The sequence below is a fragment of the Heloderma suspectum genome, chromosome 4, assembly GCF_057233095.1.
Source record: "Heloderma suspectum isolate Gila_16-S chromosome 4, 16-S_ref, whole genome shotgun sequence".
Lineage (NCBI taxonomy): Eukaryota > Metazoa > Chordata > Lepidosauria > Squamata > Helodermatidae > Heloderma > Heloderma suspectum.
In genome coordinates, this window is record NC_139461.1 from 226,918,675 (window position 1) to 226,939,825 (window position 21,151).

The following is a 21,151-nucleotide window of genomic DNA, read 5'->3' on the forward strand; positions in this document are numbered from 1 at the left end:
GTTGCCTTCTGCTTTTAAGGGGAAATGTTGGGCTGAGATTCAGAGAATATTAGCAAGGTCTTTCTCTTGTGCATGTAAACAGTACATCAGGTGGGTCTAAGCTCAAGTTTTGCTATTTTGCCTCACTGAAGCGGTCATGGATTCACCTCTGCGTTCTTCTGACTCAAGCTTGTTTTTTCCATTTTATTCCTAACTTTGGCATGTCTCTGTATTATTTTCTGTTCTCTTTTCCTCCCTTCCCAATCATTTTTCCTTTCAGGGAAAACAGTAAAAAAAAAAACACCCACAAAACGACTGCAGCTTCTCCATTCTTGTCAGCTACCTTCATCATCATCTTCAACACACACCCCTGCCCAATTTGGCCACCCTTTTCCCCCTTGTGTCTTCAACTCTGCCGCTTGCTATGGGGGAAGCAAAAGGAAAGTCTGTTTCTGCCCTCAAATCACCTCATAAACCTCACCCAGCAGTCTCCTTGGGCTCTTCACAAGCCACCTCCGCATGGCCTCTGTGAGCAACGGAAAGGCAATAATGACAGCCATTACTGACTCTCCTCCTATTTGCACTGAAGCAGCTTGTCCATCTACAACTTATGAAAAAGCAGGCCTTTCCATCACATTCGGAGCTCCCTTTTCTCCACCTTTGGGAGTTTTCCTCAGCAGGGCTCAGAGCACCATCGAGTGTCTGCAGTAACATAGCCTTGGCTGATATGGATGTTGGGAGATTTGGAGGAGGAAGAAGGAAAGAGGAAGGCAAAGAGGGAGGAGCCTGGCCTTATGCAGGAGCCCAGCTTTTGCTACATCATCTCCCAGGTGGTTGGCCAGAAGGAGCCTTAGGGCAGATGCAGATCTCCCTGATGAGAGGCAGATTTGGCTGGGAATGTGGGCAGTCTGTTTTTGACACAATCTTCCCTGGAGGAGTTCCAGGGGTTCACAGACCACCCTGTGGGAACAGGGGCATCATCCTTCAAGCCCACTGCTTTTTCCTGCCCAAACCCTGTCAGTCTAGGGGGGCGGGTAGTTTCTCTGGAAATCCACCTTCTCTGCTACAGCACTTGAAGGAGGCTTTATTAGCTGATGTGGCTAAGGATGCCTTGGTTCATTCTCAGCCTTTAACCCTTTCTATATCTGCTATATCTAGAAATGCTGGGCAGCCCTCTGGCTCTCTCCTAATGTCACAGCAGCCTCCCCAGAGGCTTGGGTTCCTTGAAAGAGGAAAAAAATGGGATATAAAATGCAATACATACATGTTGCTGTTGTTCAGTCGTTAAGTCATGTCCGACTCTTTGTGACCCCATGGACCATAGTACGCCAGGCCTTCCTGTCCTCCGCTCTCTCCCGGAGTGTGCTCAAGTTCATATTCATTGCATCAGTGATACTATCTAGCCATCTCATCCTCTGCCGTCCCGTTCTCCTTTTGCCTTCAGTCTTTCCCAGCATCAGGGTCTTTTCCAGGGAGTTTTCTCTTTGCATTAGGTGGCCAAAATATTTGAGCTTCAGCTTCAGTAACTGTCCTTCCAATGAGCAGTCAGGGTTGATTTCCTTTAGGATGGACTGATTTGACCTCCTTGCAGTCCAGGGGACTCGTAAGAGTCTTCTCCAGCACCACAGTTCGAAAGCATCAGTTCTTTGGCGCTCGGCCTTCCTTATAGTCCAGCCCTCACAGCCATACATTACTACTGGGAAATACATACATACATCAATTTCTACTAGATACCACAGTAGTGGAACCGTTGCCTCTAGAAGTGAAGGGATTAGGGCTCTACTCTCACTTCTTTAGAGTCTCAAAGGAAGATGGATCCATCAGAGCTGTCTTGAATCTCAAGTTTCAACCACTTCATCTGGTACCACAGGCTGCAGATGGAACCTCTTCTGTCCATCAGAGAAGCTTTTTGCCTAGGAGATGTCATGACTTCAGTGGACCTCAGAGAAGCCTATCTCCATGTTCTTGTCTTCCTCAACCATCAGCGCTACCTCCATTTTGCCTTTTAAAGGTCCCATTTTCCACACACAGCTTTGCCTTTTGGCCTAGCTTCGGATCCCAGGGTATTTACAAAGATCATGGTCACCTTGGTGGCACATCTTCACATGCAAGGGACCTTACCTCGACGATCTCTCATCCATTCAGCTTCTCGGCATCAGGCAGTGGATGACCAAGTCACTCTGGCATGTCTCAAGGACTTCGGTTTTCTAGTCAACAGTCAAAGAGTCATCTGCTCCCCTCTCCCGGAATAGTCCACCTGGGGGCCTTAATAGACATGCAAGTAGGGATCATGGCTGTCTCTCCAGAGAGGTTCTCCAAAATTCAAGCTGCAGTAAGATTGATTTGCTTCAAGAAGACAGCTGACCTCATGCTTCTAACAAAGGTTTTGGGTCTCATGGTGTCAGCATTCCAGGTAACTCCTTGGGCAAGGCTTCATTCTCATCCCTTACAATGGGCCCTCCTTCCTTTCCAAAATGACATAACTTCAAGATGTCACTTACACGTTTATCTATCCAGGACTGTTTGAGCCTACTTCTGCCTGTGGCTCCTCTGTCCTATTCTGGAGAGAGGGGTCCCCCTCCAAGATCCCCCCCAAACACTTATTACATCAGATGCCAGCCTTTCTGGTTGGGGAGCTCTGTGCAAGGGGAGAATGGTTCAAGGAACTTGGTCCTCAGGGGAGTCGCAGCTTCCTATCAACCTGCAACTACTTCCTCTCAGCTTGGTCTTCATCCAGGTGGACAGTGTCACAGCCAAAGGCACACATTGACAACCAGGGAGGAACCAAGTCTCCAGACCTCTAGATGGAGGCGGACTCCCTCTTTCTTTGGGAGGGGCATCACCTAGAATCCCTCTCCGCGGAATACCTAAGTGGGAGTCAGAATACTCAGGCTGACTGGCTAAGCAGGAAATGGCTAAACCAAGGAGAATGGATGCTTCACCCAGAAGTCTTTGAAGAGATAGTCTGGAGAGTCCAGGTGTTCCTCTTTGCATCAGAAGCCAATCACCAGGTAAGCTGGTTCTTCTCCCGTTACGCATCTCCAGCAGCAGAGATGATGGATGCCCTGTCTTCTCCATGGCCAACTGGGCTTCTTTATGCTTTTCTGCTGCTCCCTCTTCTCTACAGGGTTCTGTGGAGGTGAAAGAAGAAAAGTCTAGACTCATTCTGGTGGCTTCCCTTTTGGGCCACTGAGATCCTGGTTTCCTGACCTGATGGATCTGACAGCGGCTCCTCCTTGGCCCCTCTCTCTGCAGGATGAGCTGTTATCTCAAGGCCATCTCCTTCACCCAAGCCCTGCGTGGCTTCAGTTACATGCCTGGAAATCGAACAGAAACGTTTTGCCAAAGTAGACCTCTCTCCTATGGCAATAGAGATTATATTGGCCTCTAGGAGACCATCTACCCACAGAATTTACCAGAGTACATGCAAGATATTCTCCACTTGGTGTACTAGGAAAAGGATTTGGGGCTCAGAAAGCCAGAATCTCAGACCTTTTAGCATTTCTGCAAGATGGTTTGGCTATGGATCTCAAGCCTAATACGCTTACGCATCAGGCTTTCATGCTGTTTTGTCAAGAAACACAGATAGGTCCATGGACTGTCATCCTTTTCTTAAACAGTTCCTGTGCAAAGCTTTTTCAAAGTCACCTCTAGTTCAAGATCGTTTCTATTCCTGGGATCTCCATAAAGTACTTTCAGCACTTCAGATTGCCACCCTTCAAGCCACTGAAATCATCATCTCTCCAACTGCGCTCTTTCAAGGTTTTATTCTTGGTGCTCATAACATCAGCCAGAAGGATCTTCGAACTTAATGCCCTCTATGTGGATAATCGCCTATGTGTATTCCATAAAGATAGAGTGGTGTTACGTCCTAACCCCTTTTTCAATCCAAAAGTTCTGTCTCCTTTTCGTTCCCAACAAGAGCTAATGCTTCCCACTTTTTGTCCTTCCCCTGTACAGCCCTCAGAAAAGAAATGGCATTCCTTGTTGTCAGGAGAGCCCTGAAGGCCTCTTATCAGCAGAACCAAAACTTTTTTGCAGTCAGAGTCTCCGTTTCATTCCATCTTGCCTCCTTGGGATGGAAGGTTTCTAATGCCACTCTGAGTAGGTGGCTAAAGGTGTGTATTTCCCTAGCCTATTCCTGCCTGAAGTTGTCTCCACCTACCAAAATTTTTGCCCATTCTGCAAGTGTAGCCGTGACATCGGCAGCTTTTTTCCTCAGTGCTCTGCTGCATTGATTTGTAGGGCAGCTACATGGGCAAATCCTAGCACCTTTGTTAAACATTACAAGATTGACCTATATGCCTCTGCTGAGGCAGCCTTTGGAAGGCGTGTCTTGCAGCACGTCCTTCCCAGTCATTACGCAGCTACTACTTCATTGAATCCTGCCCTGCATGGGTCAGGGTGTGGTATGTCCCACCTGGTGTACTGTTCACATGCATAAGAGAAAAGAGTGTTGGTCACTTACCCGTAAAAGGGATTTCTTTCTGCATTTAAAACAGTACATCAGGGCCACACCCTAGGTTCAGATTCTGTTATGGCTGTTTCTGCTGGTGGGGATTAATTTTCTTTTTTTGTTGCACTTGGTTTCTTTCCAAGCCCCGTCTGTGGAGAGTGCGAGATGTCTTGTTTTTCTTGTTTGTGTTTTGCTGTTCTTGCTGATCCTAGTACTTCCTGAGCTTGTCATCAGAAACTGAGCTTCAAAGGCAAGAAAGACAGTTAAAAGACTTAACTGGAGCAGCGATTTTGCCTTTGACCACTAGGTGGCGCATAAGACCCACCTGATGTACTGTTTTACATGCACAAAGAAATCTCTTTTATGGATAAGTGACCAATGGTCTTATTTATTGACCTGGTTCCCATAACACAGCCAGGTCATCATGGGTTATGCTTGGAATGTGCAGTAGTCACTTTCAGTATGCAACCCCCAATTGAGAGACCATCCAGCTGAGAGCCCTGCAGGACCTGAACCCTGTTTCTCTGCCTGGCTTTTCCCACCTGGCCTGGGAGGACAGGGCCCCAAGCTGGCTCCAGCTATAAAGGCTCTCCTGCTGTTGGAGGGGCCAGAAACCACCTAGCTGTCAGTGATTCCGGACCTGGACCCTGTTCCTCTGCCTGGCTTTCTGGTGGCCTGAGTATGTGCCTGGGAGGGAGGATCTTGGGCCAACTGGGGGGACCTGGTGGGGGGGGGCAATCAATGTAGCGACAGGTAGAGGGAGATATGGCGTTGTGAGGAGGACTTGCCGGATAAGGGGAACACAGCCCAGACAGTGAATGGCCATGCCGTGTTCTGGTCCTCCCTGCACCTACAGGTTTGGTGGTTGCCCTATCAGCCTGCCTTCTGGTCTCCAGATGCTGCTTTTAAATGCCAGATCGGCTCAGAATAAGGACCCCCTTATCCATGACTTAATAGTGGATGAGGCGGCTGATCTGGCATGTATAACCGAGACCTGGGTGGGTGAGCAGGGAGGAGTCAGTCTCTCCAAGCTCTGCCAACCAGGGTACTTGGTCCAGCATCAGGGAAGGCTTGAAGGCCAGGGAGGGGGTGTTGCTGTGGTCTATAGGAATTTCATCTCCCTCTGCAGGCTCCCTGTCCTTGTGACTACTGGTCTGGAGTGTTTGTACTTTGTGTTGGGTCAGCAGGACAGATTGGGGACTCTGTTGGTGCACCGCCCACCCTGCTGCTCAAAAGACTCCCTATCTGAGCTGATGGAGGTGGTCTCTGGTGCGCTGTTGCAGTGCCCCAGACTGTTGGCTCTGGGGGATGTCAACATTCACGCTGAGGGCACCTTGGGATTTCATGGCCTCCATGACAGCCATGGAACTGTCCGAACATGTCATTGGCCCAACACATGTAGCAGGGCATACTTTAGACCTGGTTTTCTCAACTGGGTGTGGAGATGGTGATCTGAAGGTGGGGGACTTTGTATCAGTCCCTTTGTCATGGTCAGGTCACTGCCTGCTGAGGTTTAGACTTACAGCAGCTTTTCTCCTCTGCAGGGGTGGGGGACCTATTAAAATGGTCCACCCCTGGAGGCTAATGGATCTGGATGGTTTCCAGAGGGCTCTGGGGGGGGGGTTCCAGCTGGGGTTCCTAGTGGCTGGCGCTCCTGTCAAAGCCCTGGTCGATCTGTGGAATGCATAAGTGACCCGGGCAGTTGACACGATTGCTCCTGAGCACCCTCTCCAGAATAGAGCTCGTACAGCTCCATGGTTCACCCCGGAGCTGAGAGTGATGAAACAAAATAGGAAATGGCTTGAGTGCAGGTAGAGAAAAACTCCTAGTGGATGCATTCGAACCCAGGTGCGTGCCTATGGCCAGGTATATTCAAAGGCAAGGAAAAAATATTTCACTGCGTCTATTCAATCGTCTATATGCCACCCACCGGAGCTTTTTAGGGTTGTCCGGGGCCATTTACATTCTGGCCCTAAGGCCACTATGGAATCATCTGAGGCATGCTGTAACGCACTGGCTAGGCACTTCCAGAATAAAATCTCTTGCATCTGCTGGGCCTTAGACTCCATTATTACTTCAGGTGAATCTGGTGAGGTATCCAGAGCACAGTCTTGTCCAGTTTTCTTGGATGAGTTTCAGTTGGTACAACTCAAGGACATGGAGAAGGTGCTTGGGCAGGTTCGTGCAACTACTTCCATTTTGCATCCTTGCCCTTCTTGGCTAATAAGAACTAGCAGGGAAGGAAGAGCCAGCTGGGCTAGGGAGGTGATTAATGCCTCCTTGCGAGAGGGAATGGTCCCGGGCTGCCTGAAAGAGGCAGAGGTGAGACCACTCCTGAAGACATCCTCCCTAGACCCGGAAAACCTTAATAATTATAAGCCAGTTGAAAATGTTCCATTCCTGGGCAAGGTCCTTGAGTGAGTGGTTGCCAACCAGCTCCAGGCACTCTTGGATAAGACTGATTATCTGGATCCATTTCAGTTATGAAATCCATTTCATCTGGATCCATAACAGGGACCGGAAGGTTCTAACATATAAGACCGACTCTGGCCTGCTTGCATGGGCTGCCTATATGCTTCCAAGATCAATTCAAGGTGCTAGTTTTAACCTATAAAGCCCTACATGGTTTGGGACCGCAATACTGGACAGCCCACCTCTCTCAAAATGAACCTACCCGTATGCTACATTCAGCATCTAAGGCCGTCTTCCGAGTGCCTCCTCCAAGGGAAGATAGGAAGGCAGCAACCAGTGAGAGGGCCTTCTCAGTGGTGGCCCTCCATCTGTGGAAAAGTTCCCTGATGAGGTCTGCCTGGCCCCAACAATATTATCTTTTCAGCGCCAGGTTAAAACCTACCTCTTTTCCCAGGCATTTGGCAGCATATCATGAGTTTTAATCAGTCCTGGATGTGTCTTTAGTTACGTCTGATAGTTCAATGTTTTTAATTATGTTGTTTGTGTATATTGTTTGTGTGCTTTTTTGTAAATGGCTTTTAAACTTTTTATATTGTATTTAATGTTTTAACTTCTGTAAACCACCCAGAGAGCTTTGGCTATGGGACAGTATAGAAATGCAATAAATAAATAAATTGCTGTGTCATGTGAACCTGGCCATCATCAATTATTCAAGGGTTAAATAACCCTCAATTAGTAGTAGGATCATGTGAGGGTTGTTTAACTCTCAAATAACCCACAATGGCCGGATTCACAAGACACAGAGCAACCCCTGATCTCCCCAGTCAGGGGCTGCATATTCAAAGTGGCAGCCACATGCACCACAGCTCATCATGGGTTAAATAACCCCCACTGAGCCAGCCATGTGTGCAAACCATCCCACTGAATCATTTCAAAAAAAGATTTTCTTGGAAATGTAGCACTGAATGCCCCTTTAATGGTTTCCATCTCTAGTTGCCTCTGAGAAAGGTGAAAAAGCCATCTGTGGCAGTTTAGAGCTGAGGTTATTTTGCAGTGTCTTCTGAATCTGTAGACTTCAGATTAAACACCATTCTACAATACATCTCAAATTTCCCAGCTTACTTTCTCCCCATTTTTTGTTCACGAACTGGCATGAAATCTTCAAAGCTTTTTATTTCATCCCTTTCCCCTTTGCATTTATGCCCTTGTTGATTGCTTTCTGCAGTAGTTACATAGCTTCAAGAATATTTTGAAGTATTACTTTAATATTTTATCCATTTAGGTTGAAGAAAAAGGAGAATGAGAGAGATGATGAAAAGGAAGTAAAGGAAGAAGATAGAGAGACTAGAGAAAAGAGGTGTTTTATTTGTGGTGACGTGGGACATGTCCGAAGGGATTGTCCTGAATTCAAACAGACTTCAAGACAAAGAAGCAATGGTGTTCAAGGTATAACAAAAATTCCCCACCTTCTCCCCCCAAATCTTGCATTCTGGGAATTACAACTTTCTTAAGATAATGTTGTGGTTATGTCCAGTTGGAGCACAAAATGCCCTGGGCTATGAATTGTCTTCACTAGATAATTTATTTGAAATAAACAGCATGCATTTCCCTAAACCCCTTTCACAGAACATGAGCCTGCTTGCTTTAAAGTGCGGTGGGGAACCTCCTGCCCAAGGGCTGAATGTATCCTCCTGCTTAATTTTAGCTGGCCCTAGGATATTTTTTGGAGCTCCTCCCCCACCCACTTAATCAGGAAAGGGTGGCAAGGAAACAGTTGGATGCTGCTACTGAAAGGTGCTCCAAGCACCTTCCAGCAGTGGTGCCCAACCACTCCTCTACCAGCCTTGAGAGAAAGGGCAGGTGTGTGTCTTCATCTGCTGCTCTCTTCTGGGATAGTTTTAGAATTCTTCCTGTTGTCAGTAGATCCAACCTGAGTAGCCAGAGCTTCAGGAGATGGCAACACCCCAGTACTATCTTTCTAGGCATTAGTTTTTTTATTTATATATGGTATTTATAATACAATTAAGAACATATAAGACCATTAATAATTATGTCTTCCCCCTATGTATTTTTTTTCAGTGGGCTAGTAGCCCTTGATAGAAATAAAGTGTCCCATTCCTGCTCTAAAGGATTGTCTCTTTCCCAAATGTTAGATCATAATTATTTTGGTCAGTTTTCAGCACCTTCCTCTTAGTGCCTGCCTATTCAACTAATAACAGTAATGAGGGTGCATATAGAGATTTCTGTCACTGGCTGCTATTCATATCTGGCTTTACTCTTGAGTTCTGTCAGAATTTTAAGCCTGGACATTTCTGAATATATTTTTTAATAGAAAAAAATTGGTAGTTGGAAATAGCTGTTACTTTGAGGGTATTTTAATTGTATTACAGTATTCGGCAATAACATGTTAAGACTGTTGGCCATGAGCTCAAACAATAGCTCTGTTAGAAATTACAATAATTATTTTGTGTGGGTTTCCATCTTATAAAGTTTCTGAAGACTAACAAAGTCCATTTGCTCAACTCAGACTACAGTCCTATGCACATTTTCCTGGAAGTAAGCCCCGTTGAACATAGTGGCCTTATTTCTGAGTAAACATGCATTGGACTGCACTGTCACTTTCTTATTCCAGTCTTGTTACCAGTGATCAAATCAGTGGTCTTGTTTACATTCCTGCCTATTGATGCAGGGGTTTGTCTCCCACCCTCTTACCTTACTCAAAAGAGCCAATTCTCCTTTTTCTGGACCCTGATCCTGCAGTCTCTAGAATCTTTAAATTACATAACTTGCCTCCTCAAACATTTCTTACATTTTTAGGCCTATTTTCCTCACCCATTACTGCCTGATTGCCAGTGCCAATTCCTGCACTGTGGGGGCCATAAACTCCAGAATGTCTTGAAGTGTCAGTCATTCTATAAAAGCTAACTCCTGTAGCTTCATGTTACAACCCACTGTGCTCTTAGTGGGGTTTTTCCCCCCATTTCTATACCGCCCAATAGCTGAAGCTCTCTGGGCGGTTCACAAAAATTTGTTTGTGGTTTGTTTTCCCCTTCAACTTAAAAAAGGAGAAAATAGGCACCTACATTTAAAAAACATTGAATAGTTAACTTGAACACTTTTTTTCACTGAAGGGGAAATGTTTCACTATAGCCTGGGAAGGGCAGATTTCAAGATTGCTAGATTTACTAGTTGTTGTTATTATTTAATTAGAACCCTGAAATCTATCAGCTTCAAAATAGTGGTACGGGATTGGCAAGTGGGGGAGAACATACACTTAAAATTAAGGGCAGGGTGTCCCTGAGACCTGTTCAGCCCAGTAATCTGTTTTAGTACCAAAACTGAGCTTATAGTCCTTTCACATACAAATCCACTCCAGTTTCCCCAAGCTTTCTCCATTTCAGCAGCCTAACTTAGGGGACCCCATTGTTAGATAATAGGGAGTCTTAACCCCTTGCCAATCTATTGCAAATCACCCAGAGATCTGCCAGTAGATCCTGATTTTACCTTCTGCCTTTCCCTGCTATAGCCCAACTAATAAGATAAGGGATTGATTGCTGTGCTGACTTATGAGTGGACTGTGGCTGGGATTTAAACAAGAGAGATGCAGGTATGCTTGAAAACGATGAATATAGTAGGAGCTTTGTTTGCTGGTTTTGGTGCAATAGTCTCCACTATACAGAGAAACTACTCATTCCATTTTAAATGTGGCTTGTCTCTGGCAGAGGGCACTGTTACAACAGACATAGTAGATAAACTTCTGGCTGCACACACAAGTTTTCCCTATACAGACATCACTGCCCTATTTGGTTTCTTAATTTATATCAAAAACACACATTCTTAACATTTTATCATCTAGCTGCTCAGTTAGTCCGAAGCCTTGTAAACTCACAGCAAGTAACTGGACCAGCCCAGCAGCAAGTGGAAAGACCCTTACGTACTAGACAGCCATCAGAATGTGTAAGTTGCATTTGATCTAGTATTTCTGTGATTAATGTTACATAAGAAACCAGTGTTGGTGTGAAAAATATAGCTTACAATGCTTCCAAAGTTTCCTGCTACAAGAGATCTCTTGTACATGTCAATGGTACTGATTCTTAAGTGTTCCGAGATATTTTAAAGCATTTATTTAAGCTGCTATACATTAGTGACTGCATTTCAGAAACTGCAGATTGAGGCAGACATTGAGTAATTGGAAGAGCGAATTAATTCAGATGCTGGTGAGTGAAAGTTAGCGGAGCACATTTTTTGGTTATATAATGCTTTCTTCTACTAGTAGCCCATGTGGCTATTTTTCAGTGGTGGGATTTATTTTGCAGAATTAGTCTATTCTCAGTGAAACCATATTCTTTAAGCTTGTACAACTGAATAATTTAGTTTACTGTGTTTTTGAGTTGAGGTGTACTAAATGTGGGACTGGAAAGGCTCCTTTGTGACAACTTTTTATGCATCAGGTGCTCAAACAACTAACTTGTGAACTAATCCAAACTACATATTTTTTCCCCTCTCCAGTCTGATTCGCATCAATCATCCTATTCTCCACAGCCTCAACAATTTACCCAGAACTCCTCTCCACCAACCTCCATTAACCAGACTCAGTCACAACCAGTATCCCAGCCTAAGCATGCTCTGCAGCCCCAGCAAGGGGCACAGCCATCCCACCAGGTCCAGCTGCCTTTGTTTAACTTTGCCCAATCACCCCCAGGTCAGTATTCCACCTTGCCTAACCTGGGACTATTTCAGATGCACCACCACCACCACCAAATTCAACTTCCTAACACCGCGTGGCCTCTTATTCACTCTGCACCGGGTAATCCTTCTCACGCTACAAATGTTCCATTTTCTGTGAGGGCTGCCAGCAGCACTACGCCCAACAACCAGAGCAGCGTAAGCTTGAATGATCCCAGTATCATCTTTGCACAGCCTGCTGCCAGGCCTGTAGGAATCCCCAGCAGCTCTCACGAGGGACACTGGCACAACCCTGTGACTCTAAGCTCACTGGTGAACAATGGCACGGTGGGGAATTCAGGTAACTCTCCTCTATTGTCTCATGTTTTGTACAAATACTGATAGTCACCTTCCTAACATTTCTGAACCTGTTCATTCTGACTCTGATGCTTTTCCTGGATGGACATGAGGAAACTTTTTTTTAAAAGAGAAATTAATTGCTCCATATGCTAGGCTATGATTTTAAAATATATGAAAAGTGGTTCAGAAATCTTGGCTTGGGATTAGGTTACCTAGAACTCAACACAACAGAGAGAAGAGTTTGGGCTTTCTACTGAGTAACGTAGATTTCAAATCTGAGTCCTGAACAATAGAGTTGAGTAGGGCTGGGATCCAAAGAGGCTTGAGCAGAAAGCTTCCAGCCACTTACCTTTTCATCTGTAGCCCCTTATGCTGCATTTAATGTTGCTCTGTAGCATCTCACAAACTTCAGAAACAGCTTGTGGGCATTGCAAGGGGTGCAGTGGAAAGAGGGCCCCTGTTTGTAGGCCCTTGGGATTTCATCCAAATTTCATAAAAGCCCTGTAGCATCTTCCCTTAAAAAGTATGCTTTGGAAGGGCTTAGTTTAAACCAGTGTAAAACCCAGAAACTAGTTTTCAGTGCTAGGGCAAGGTCTGAAAAATGAATAATGAAGTATCTCTGATCATATGGAGAATACCTTTCCTTCACCACTGCATAGCCACAAGAAAATTGTATATCAAGAATAGGATTTTCAGGCCAGATAAATCAAGTTTGGACAAAAGTAAACCTTACCACCTTTCTTAGAAAATAACAACCAACTCTGCTAATATGCCTCCTTCACTTTTAGTGAATAATTTAATATGGATCAGACTGTCCCCTAATATCTTACATCAGTCTTTAATGGCTCACTCCCATTATATTTATCATTGATTTATGAACAGTAAGATTGGTTTAGATCCAAAGGTGCCTTTCTCCATGTGCAAGGGATTTTCTACTCATGGAAGAAAAACTTTTATATTTTGTGCGTAAGAGTATTGTATGAGAACAGTGAAACTAAATCCAGGTCAATGTAAGAATTTCCATAGAACCTACCTGATATAGCACTGTGTGTGCTCTTGTAAATCAGCAGTAGTGGCTATTTTTCTTTTATTTGCGGTTCTTTGGATCCATTGTTCTTTAAAAATTGATTTTTATATATGATTTGCTTAGTGTCAGGTTCTAAAATGATTTTTTTAAAATGATTGAAAGGAAGTTACATTACATAAAAGAATCGAACTTCTGTTCGATATACAGCTGTTTTCAATACTGTATATATACCTGGAACGCTCAATAACATTCCATGCATCTGATGAAGTGGGCTATAGACCACGAAAACTTGGGCCAAAATAAATCTATTAGTCTTTAAGATGCCACAAGACTCTTCGTTATTTTTTCTGCAATAGACTAACCCTCTACCCTCTGGAAGTTGTTATTCCTAAAGATAGTTCAAAATGCATATTGCTTATTCTAGGCCTATTCTTGAAACTGTATATGTGTATGTTAGGAAGGAATGATTTATGATAAAACAAAAATACTAAGCAAGATAGGGCTTATGCAGTTAAACAGACACATTTTTCATTTTAAATATAAAGATGCTGTAACTTGCTGATGTGCTTTTGGAAATGATTGGTAATTTCATATACAGTATTCCCCTCTTTTTCTCTTCTAAATGGAAATTAGATCAGGGTTTCCAAGGACAGTTTGCTAAAGCGAATCCTCCTCCTCCTGTTCCTTGGGACCATGGAGCCCCTGCCCATTTTCCTCTCCTTCGAGGGACGTGGCCTTACAATATGTCTCCAAACTACATGCAGCAGGGAAATGCCAGCTATCCATTGAACAAACCTCTCTATCCTCAAGGTACTAGGAGTAACTACATGAAGGAACTTTTGCACATTTCTGCTATTTTTCATTGGTTTTAGACTGTACCCCTTAAGCTATTTACCCTGAAATAATCCCATTGGAACAAATGAAATGGAAGTCAGTAGTTCACAGATAAGCTTAGAGTAACATATAAAAATCAAGTTTCTAACACACACAGCTTTGAATGTAGTGGGACTTCTGATTAGTCACGATCATTCTATTAGGGGACAAATCACATCTGAATAAATGTGCCTTACTTCCTTTGGGTTCCTAGAGCAACACGATTAACTTGTCCTTTGGTGTTAAATAACTTATTACATCAGATCTTTTTCAATTACATCTTGAAATAATATAGTCTTTCCTACATTGTCTGCTAAGGACTCCCTTTTCTGAAGGAGTAAGGAATCTGTCCTGCTTTCCCCATCTACATATCAAATACTGTATTTCTTTTCTATGCAATACCCACTTTCTGTAGCTTTTTATGGTGGGTAAGAAAATTTATCTGCTTATATAAACAAGTAGTGTGAACCTAATTTGCGAGTATTCTTGGCATTGATGTCTCATACATGGTTTCTGGGGTATATCTACCTGTTATGCCATTAACTGTTCAAGGTGGGATTTTAAAGAACCAGATTAAAGCTGGGTTTTTTTACGCTGAGGCACAATCCACATGTACAGAGTAGGTCAGTCTGTTTCCAGCCCCTTCCTGTTCATAAACTACAGGCAATGTAAAATCTGCTTTTCAACCTGTATGTTAAATACAGGTAATTCAGGTAATATCTGAATTAATTGTAACCCATTTTCTTTTAGCTGGCTTACTGATGCAGAACAACCAGCGGTTTTCACTTCTGTCTCAAGGACACCCACACTTGAACATGAATTTTATTCAGCAGAAAAAATGAAGTTTAATTAAGGGGATGGGAAGAAATCAGGTTCTGGATTAAAAACTTATTGCAACGTGTTTAGATAAGAGATTATTTAAAACTGTTTTTAACTGTATCATTTGTACATAGATATAAAATATAGTTTTTACTGGTATCACAAGAGTAAGTGATACAAATGTCATCTATTTTATTACCCCATTTTTAAGGGGAACTGTGTTTTATTTTATCCTGATAAACTGTAAAGAGAGTTTTTAAAATTAAGTTGTTTATTTTCTATTAGCTTTATTCATACTTTGGTTCAGACTTTATATCTATTGTTCTAAAGAAATTAGAAAGGGATTTCATGTGTTAAAGATTGTCATTTCTTTACAGAACAATGTAGTGCCAAAAACTTTTTAAAATGAAAAAATAAAATTGCAAAACTAGAAATCATAACTAGACTCTTCTGTTCTATGTGTCTCGATTGTTACCCTCTTGGGTATTGCAGACTAGGGGATGGATCCAGGATGCCTTCTACTAGAGGAAAGGACCTTCTGTGAGAGGAAAGTTCTACTCATGGAAGGTTGCTGTGCCCAGTTTTGGGGGCTCCCCCTCCCTGCACAGCTCACCTCATTCAGCAGGGTCTTCTAGACCTGTGTAGCAATTCCAGGAGGGCTGCTGTGGGAAGGATGGAGCAACTCCTCCAGTGCAATTGATCCAGCTTAAATCTGGATCCAACACTAGGAGAAATAGTATATTTGCCTCGACCAACTTAGATTGGCATCTTGAATATACGATCTTTCACGTTTTACGGAAGTATTCATGAGGTATTTAGTCAGCTTGCAACAATAAGAAAAAGGCCTCACACTTGTGAAGCCCAGCCAATTTTCTCCTTGAAATACCTCTGTACAGTGTATAAGCTCAATTTTATCCTTTCTTCCATATATCTGTGTGTTTTTATATATGGGTCTCCATATGTCCGACACATGTTGCCAAATTAGGAAAGGCAAGAATGAAGGACCCAGCCCACAAAAGCTTCTCTCATTCCTGAGAGATATTTAAGGCTAGCCCAAGTGTTTCAGAGAACAATATAAAGCTAAATTTGGCCATATTTCCAAGACTGCAGTCCTTTTCACACTAATTAAAAATAAGCCCCATTGAACTTGGTGGTGCTCAATTCTAACTAAACCTCCCTGTATTTTTGTCGTTAAGTATTTCTATGGTACATTGTAATAATAGTGGATGAGTTTATAACTCTGGTCTGAAGCACTTTGTTACCCTCAATATTTGTAAAGATGTTCTGCTTTATATAAGTTAACCACTTCAGTATCTGAAGTAAATTTATTTACAGGGCATATTTATACTGCAGCTTGTTTATCAAATATTTTAATAAAGAAACAACAACAGTAGTTTTCTATCTTCCCCGCACATACAAATAATTCCCTACAGAATTATTAACATTTTTGCCAGCTTTTTGGCTGTTTAAATTTAGAGTACATAAAAATCAGACTAAAAACCATTATACAAATGCCTAATATAATAAGGCTTGCAATGAATTTAATCAGTTCCTTATCTCTGTCGTGCTAGATGTATGCTGCTTCAAAATCATTTTAAACATACATACCTCCTAGTATAACACTGCTTTCCTTGTAGAAAGAGCAGATGTGATCAGAATATACGTTGAAAGAACTTCTCACTGAGTTAAACAAAACAATATACTATGTTGTCCAAGAAGCTAAGTGAATACAAAAAAAATTACTAGCTGCCATAGCAGCTTCTACCTTTCCAGACATGTCTCAGCTACAAAAAAAGTGGCTTTGATTCCTCAACTGTTTAGGGTCATTCATTTCCTCGACGACTCTTCTTATGGCTCTTTTTAGATCTGAAAGAAGAACAAAAGCTTATCACTATTCAGCTGACTATCAGGAACAATTAAAGTTCCACAATCACATAGTGATAATTCACCTCTGGATATTAAGACATTGATAAGATATTGTCTATGATGACCATAAGATCTTCCCTGAATATAAACAAGCTGTCTTGAATTCATGGTTAGGGGGAAAAGATATTCTTGAGAAAACAAGAAAATATTTCATGGAGACCTGCTACAATATCATAATTAAGCTGTAATATAGGAAGTCTGTACCTCTCTGGGGACTTGGAATGGCTGCGATGTCTGTGGCTACGATGATGCCCTGTTGAGATAAAATTTAAAATCCTTAGTTTGTGCAGAGAATCAATCACCTATATAGGAGTCCTTCTAAAATCCTGGTCAAGTAATGCAGAATGGTAAAGAAGGGTCTTGAAGGAATTACTCAATCTTAACATGTTATTGATACGGTATTATAAATAGTCTCCATGCTGCTAGAAACCAGAAATAGATTGACAAATGCCAGAGAAACCACCCGCAACTCCCTTCCCAACAGTATTACCTGGAGATTTAGATCTTGATCTGTGGCGTCTTTCTCTAGATCTACTTCGGTGCCGCCTTGGGCTCTTACTACGATGCCTTTCCCGGCGTGGTGATGGACTGTTAGGACAAAGGCTATTAGAGAAAAGTTTATGCAATTTTTAAAAAATATAATAGACAATCTAATAAGTTTCCTACCTTCTCCTCTTTGGAGATCGACTTCGCCTAAAAACAAGAAAGGGAGAAAAATATAGATGTTACTCTGCAGTAGATTTAGGTCTAGCATTATGTTGGTTGAAAATACTTTGATAGCTCCCAAAATGTTACCTTCTAGGAGATCTGCTTCGGCTTCTCCTGTAACGCAGAGTTGGAGATCTGCGAGGCTTGTCTAGATCTCTGTAGCCTCTTCTCCTGTGATCAGGTGAAGGAGCTCTCTCCATCTGAAAGTAATGCAAATAAATTAAGTATTGCAAACAAGAAATACGCTAAAAACAACACAACATAGCTAAACAAAAGGAAATCAAATAATTATTCAATAGTAAATGCATAAACATGACTCACTTGTTTGAGTCTTTTATAATACCCTAAGAATAAAAAATTTGGACAGTCTTCTGATAATCCTTTTATGGAAGGCAGAACAGAAGTGACAAATTATGATGTAAGAATTGTCAGCTGTAGCGAAGGCCAGTTCTTGATCTCATAAGCAAGTGACTACCATACAATAAATGTTCCCTCAAGTTATAAGAACATGGCTTCCTTGCACTACACAAACTCAACATGAGAGTATTTTGTTACAGAAGAGGCCCTCATGGCCAGAATGGAATGAGCTACACAAACATTCAAACCTTTTCATCCTCCTCTTCCTCATCCTCACTAGACTCCACATCATCCATATCCTCTTCCAAAGCACTAATCCGTGGTTCCAGTTGCTCAGCTTCTTCTAGGACATAACGTTTCTAAAAAAAGACATTTTCTCAATACAGGGAATACTTAACTGGACAATGTGTTGAATCATGCATTTATAATCTCACTGTACAAGCAGAGGGTCTTGGTTTTTTAAATTTGGCTTTTGGTCACTATGTTGCACACAGTAGCCACCCCCTACAACCACTATATTCTGATGTCTAGTATTGAGGGTTGATTTATTTGTATTATTATATGTTACAAGCAATTACACACCTGTAGCCTTGGTAAAATGATATCACAAACACGCTCATCATGGAGCAGTTGATCAATAAACTCATCCACGTGCATTAGCTCAAACTCTGGAAAAAAACATTGACTGCATTTTAGAAGGGGACCACCATTTTTAATTAGTAATATTTAAAATAGGTATAACTAAGATTACAGAAGTCACTGAACAAGGTGTTTATTCATGTTTTCCAAATAAAAAGCAGTAGTACAAAAGAAGAAATCGATGATCTTAGTAGTTTTGCTGATATCATGCTTCTCTTTTGTTTTTTCCAAAAAGCCCTGCCCCGTTTATTTTCAAATACTGCACCAACCGTTCCAAAGCAAACATTGTATTTAATATGAGGCAAGACTACAGCACTAAGAGCTTCAGCTATTTGGTGGTATAGAAATATAATAAATGAAATATGACAAGATCCATACAAAACATATTCCACATGTGCTACTTATATTGGTAAAAATGATCAAACTCAGTTTTATTAATGCTTTGAAGAAGGGCAAGAGCCGATCACATAAATAAAGTTAGGCCACTTACCCCCATTTCTATTTTGGCTTTTTATTTTTCGATAATCGTTGTACAAAGGTTCAAGATATTTGTAGCAGTCTATGGCAGTGCCAGTCAGTCTCATATACAATGCTCCCAGCAACCTCACATACCTGGAAAATTAACAAAAGTCGTTATTTAGAATTTTTATCATTCTTCCTAATAGAGCAGGGATGGGCAACTCTTATCATTCCTCACCACTGGCTATGCTGGCTAGGACTGATGGGTGTTGTGGCCCTCCAGACAATTTGGCCTGCAAGTTGCCCAACCCGGTAATAGATGGCTGTATCCAAAAGGTGGTGTTCTTCCAGCACAAAAGAGCTGCTGGCGGAATAGATATCCCTTTCCCCAATGCAGCCTCCAGCCACCACCCCCTACTAATCAGCCCTAGAGGGTTGGGGAGCCTTTGGAGCAGAGCTGGGCATGTGCAGGGAGCTGCAGGGGGGAGGAGAGGGTGGGGAAGTCCCGTTGCATGAGCAGCATTCTCACGTAAGGGTTGTATCCAACCCCAAGTCATCAGAAAACATGAACTTTTCATGATCAGAACAACTCCAGTGTTTTCAGTGTTACTACTGGACCCTTCATCCACTGTTTGATAGATTCTATATACAGAAAAAGGTATTATGAGGTGGTATTATGTCAACAGGATCACCCCAAACTAGGTAAGACACTTCTATCTTGGGAGAAGAGTGCCTCCATGAATCCTGACTTTAAAAACTTGCAGTGAGGGTAATGGCTTAGCAGGATAGAAACAAATATGTATAGAGTATAAAAAGACGCTTAACATGAACCAAAGCGTTTATGAAGTACTACTAAAGGTCCTCTTTTGCCTTTACTAATAATTTTAAACCACATCACCATAACAAAATGCTCTTTTCTCTTACTTGAAGTCTTCATTCTTTATAAATTCAACAATGATGTCTTTTTCAGGCTGTATCTGCAACATCTTCAAGGTCAAGCATAAGAATGGTGTAGGCTTGATGTTTCCACCATAAACTCCGCCAGTGTATCTCAGTTCCATGGCTTTGTCCACAACTAGTTCAGCTATAATTACAGTTACATGACATGCATTCAGATTTTAAAGTTAAAACTAGGCCAACTGCTTGCGTTTAATCAGAAATTTCATTTTTGGGGAGACAATAGCAGTAACACAATCTACTTAGTTTGTTATCAGAAAACATTGTGACGGTTATGGAACTTGGGGAGCTTCCAGATGAGGCTTTTATCATGCTATTGCCCTGCCTCATTCACAGAGTTTTATGGAGAGTCTAGATATCATCATAAGAACATAAGAAGAGCTATGCTGGATCAGACCAAGAGTCCATCTAGTCCAGCATTCTGTTCACACAGTGGCCAACCAGCTGTTGACCATGAACCCACACGCAGGGCATGAGTGCAACAGCGCCCTCCTACCTATGTTCCCCAGCAACTGGTGTACACAGGCTAACTGCCTCTGGTACTGAAGGTAGCACATCATCTTCCATTTGTAACCCTCCAGTGTTTTCCCACTATTTCTACCATCCTATTTTCTTACCCCAGAAACTCAAATTAATGAAGGCCAGGACAGCTGCACAAAGTCTTATGATGGTATCACTAGGAGCTGCCCATTTGGAAGCACCCCTATTTCCCAGTAAACACGCACATGATCAAGGTCCAATATAAGTATTCAAGTATCCACTACAGAACAACTTACATACATTATCCCAGTTACAATTAACGCATTACCTCAAATTGCTTGATATCTGAATAAAATACTAACAAATTTATCAAACTTTCTATACAGAGACACTAACACAACCTGTTATCTCATCCTATAATGCCCTTATTTCCCAGAGCCAGTGTGTAGCAGTTAAGTGTTGGCGTTGAATGTGTCTTTATAATCAGCCATCGGGCCTTTGTACAAATCACTCTCTTTGAGCTTGATTTACTTCATCGGGTGGCTGCTAAAGCTAAAACAAGAATGCTGCCCAGCACTCCTCAGACCAGCGTTCCCCAACCTGGTGCCCTCCAGATGTTTGGGTCTTCAGCTCCCATCAGCCCCAGCCAGCATGACCAATGGGCAGGAACGCTGGGAGTTGCAGCCCCAAACTGCGCCAGACCCCTTCGCTTTCCTCCCGTTTCTTCCGCCCACAGCTGCCCAAACAGCTAAACCGCACCCGTAAGGCCGAAACACTCCTCCTTCCAATACTTGGACTCATAGATGCGCGTGCGAATGATCTTCTCCACCAGGTACTGCGGGTTCGTGCCGTGGATGCTGTGCGCGTCTTTTACTGTCCGGTTAGCCATAGCCCGGCCTGGGGCCGACCCCTGCGCGTAGCGGGCTGAGAGGAGAACAGGAAAAGAAAACACGCGCGGAAGAAACGGGCCACCGGACCGGTGCGCTGGGGACGCGCCTTCCCTCTCCTCTTTTCACTTCCGCTCGGGGTCGACT

The 21,151-nt window shown here is 42.7% G+C and overlaps 2 protein-coding genes across 5 annotated transcripts in view; one reads left to right on the forward strand and one right to left on the reverse strand.

Annotated features, from left to right (window-relative positions):
- TUT4 (terminal uridylyl transferase 4) overlaps positions 1-15,025 on the forward strand; it is a 54,387-nt gene extending 39,362 nt beyond the window's left edge. For 3 of the 4 annotated variants that reach the window (XM_084852520.1, XM_084852521.1, XM_084852522.1), the window contains exons 26-30: positions 8,130-8,293; positions 10,704-10,804; positions 11,357-11,873; positions 13,533-13,709; positions 14,523-15,025. In XM_084852520.1, the coding sequence (XP_084708646.1) occupies positions 8,130-8,293; positions 10,704-10,804; positions 11,357-11,873; positions 13,533-13,709; positions 14,523-14,614 (1,051 nt within the window). In that variant the 3' untranslated portion in view covers positions 14,615-15,025. The remainder of the gene's footprint in view (positions 1-8,129; positions 8,294-10,703; positions 10,805-11,356; positions 11,874-13,532; positions 13,710-14,522) is intronic. The other variant, XM_084852523.1, reaches the window with a different exon arrangement.
- Positions 15,006-21,124, reverse strand: PRPF38A (pre-mRNA processing factor 38A). Its single transcript, XM_084852527.1, has 10 exons — positions 20,877-21,124; positions 19,605-19,764; positions 18,712-18,833; positions 18,165-18,250; positions 17,831-17,941; positions 17,313-17,425; positions 17,184-17,210; positions 17,008-17,105; positions 16,722-16,770; positions 15,006-16,457 (listed from the first exon to the last, which is right to left on the reverse strand). The coding sequence occupies exons 1-10, from the start codon at positions 21,004-21,006 to the stop codon at positions 16,415-16,417; spliced, it is 939 nt and encodes a 312-aa protein (XP_084708653.1). The 5' UTR covers positions 21,007-21,124; the 3' UTR covers positions 15,006-16,414.
- Between the last annotated feature and the right edge of the window lie 27 nt (positions 21,125-21,151).

Bases quoted from the DNA above. Each gene is read 5' to 3' on its own strand.
- PRPF38A (XM_084852527.1), bottom strand. From the start codon at position 21,006: ATGGCTAACCGGACAGTAAAAGACGCGCACAGCATCCACGGCACGAAC. The intron at 17,942-18,164 runs GTGTGTAATTGC...GTCTTTTTTTAG, and splicing joins TCATTTTACCAAGGCTACAG to AAACGTTATGTCCTAGAAGA. The intron at 17,211-17,312 runs GTAACATTTTGG...TCTTGTTTTTAG, and splicing joins CGAAGCAGATCTCCTAGAAG to GCGAAGTCGATCTCCAAAGA.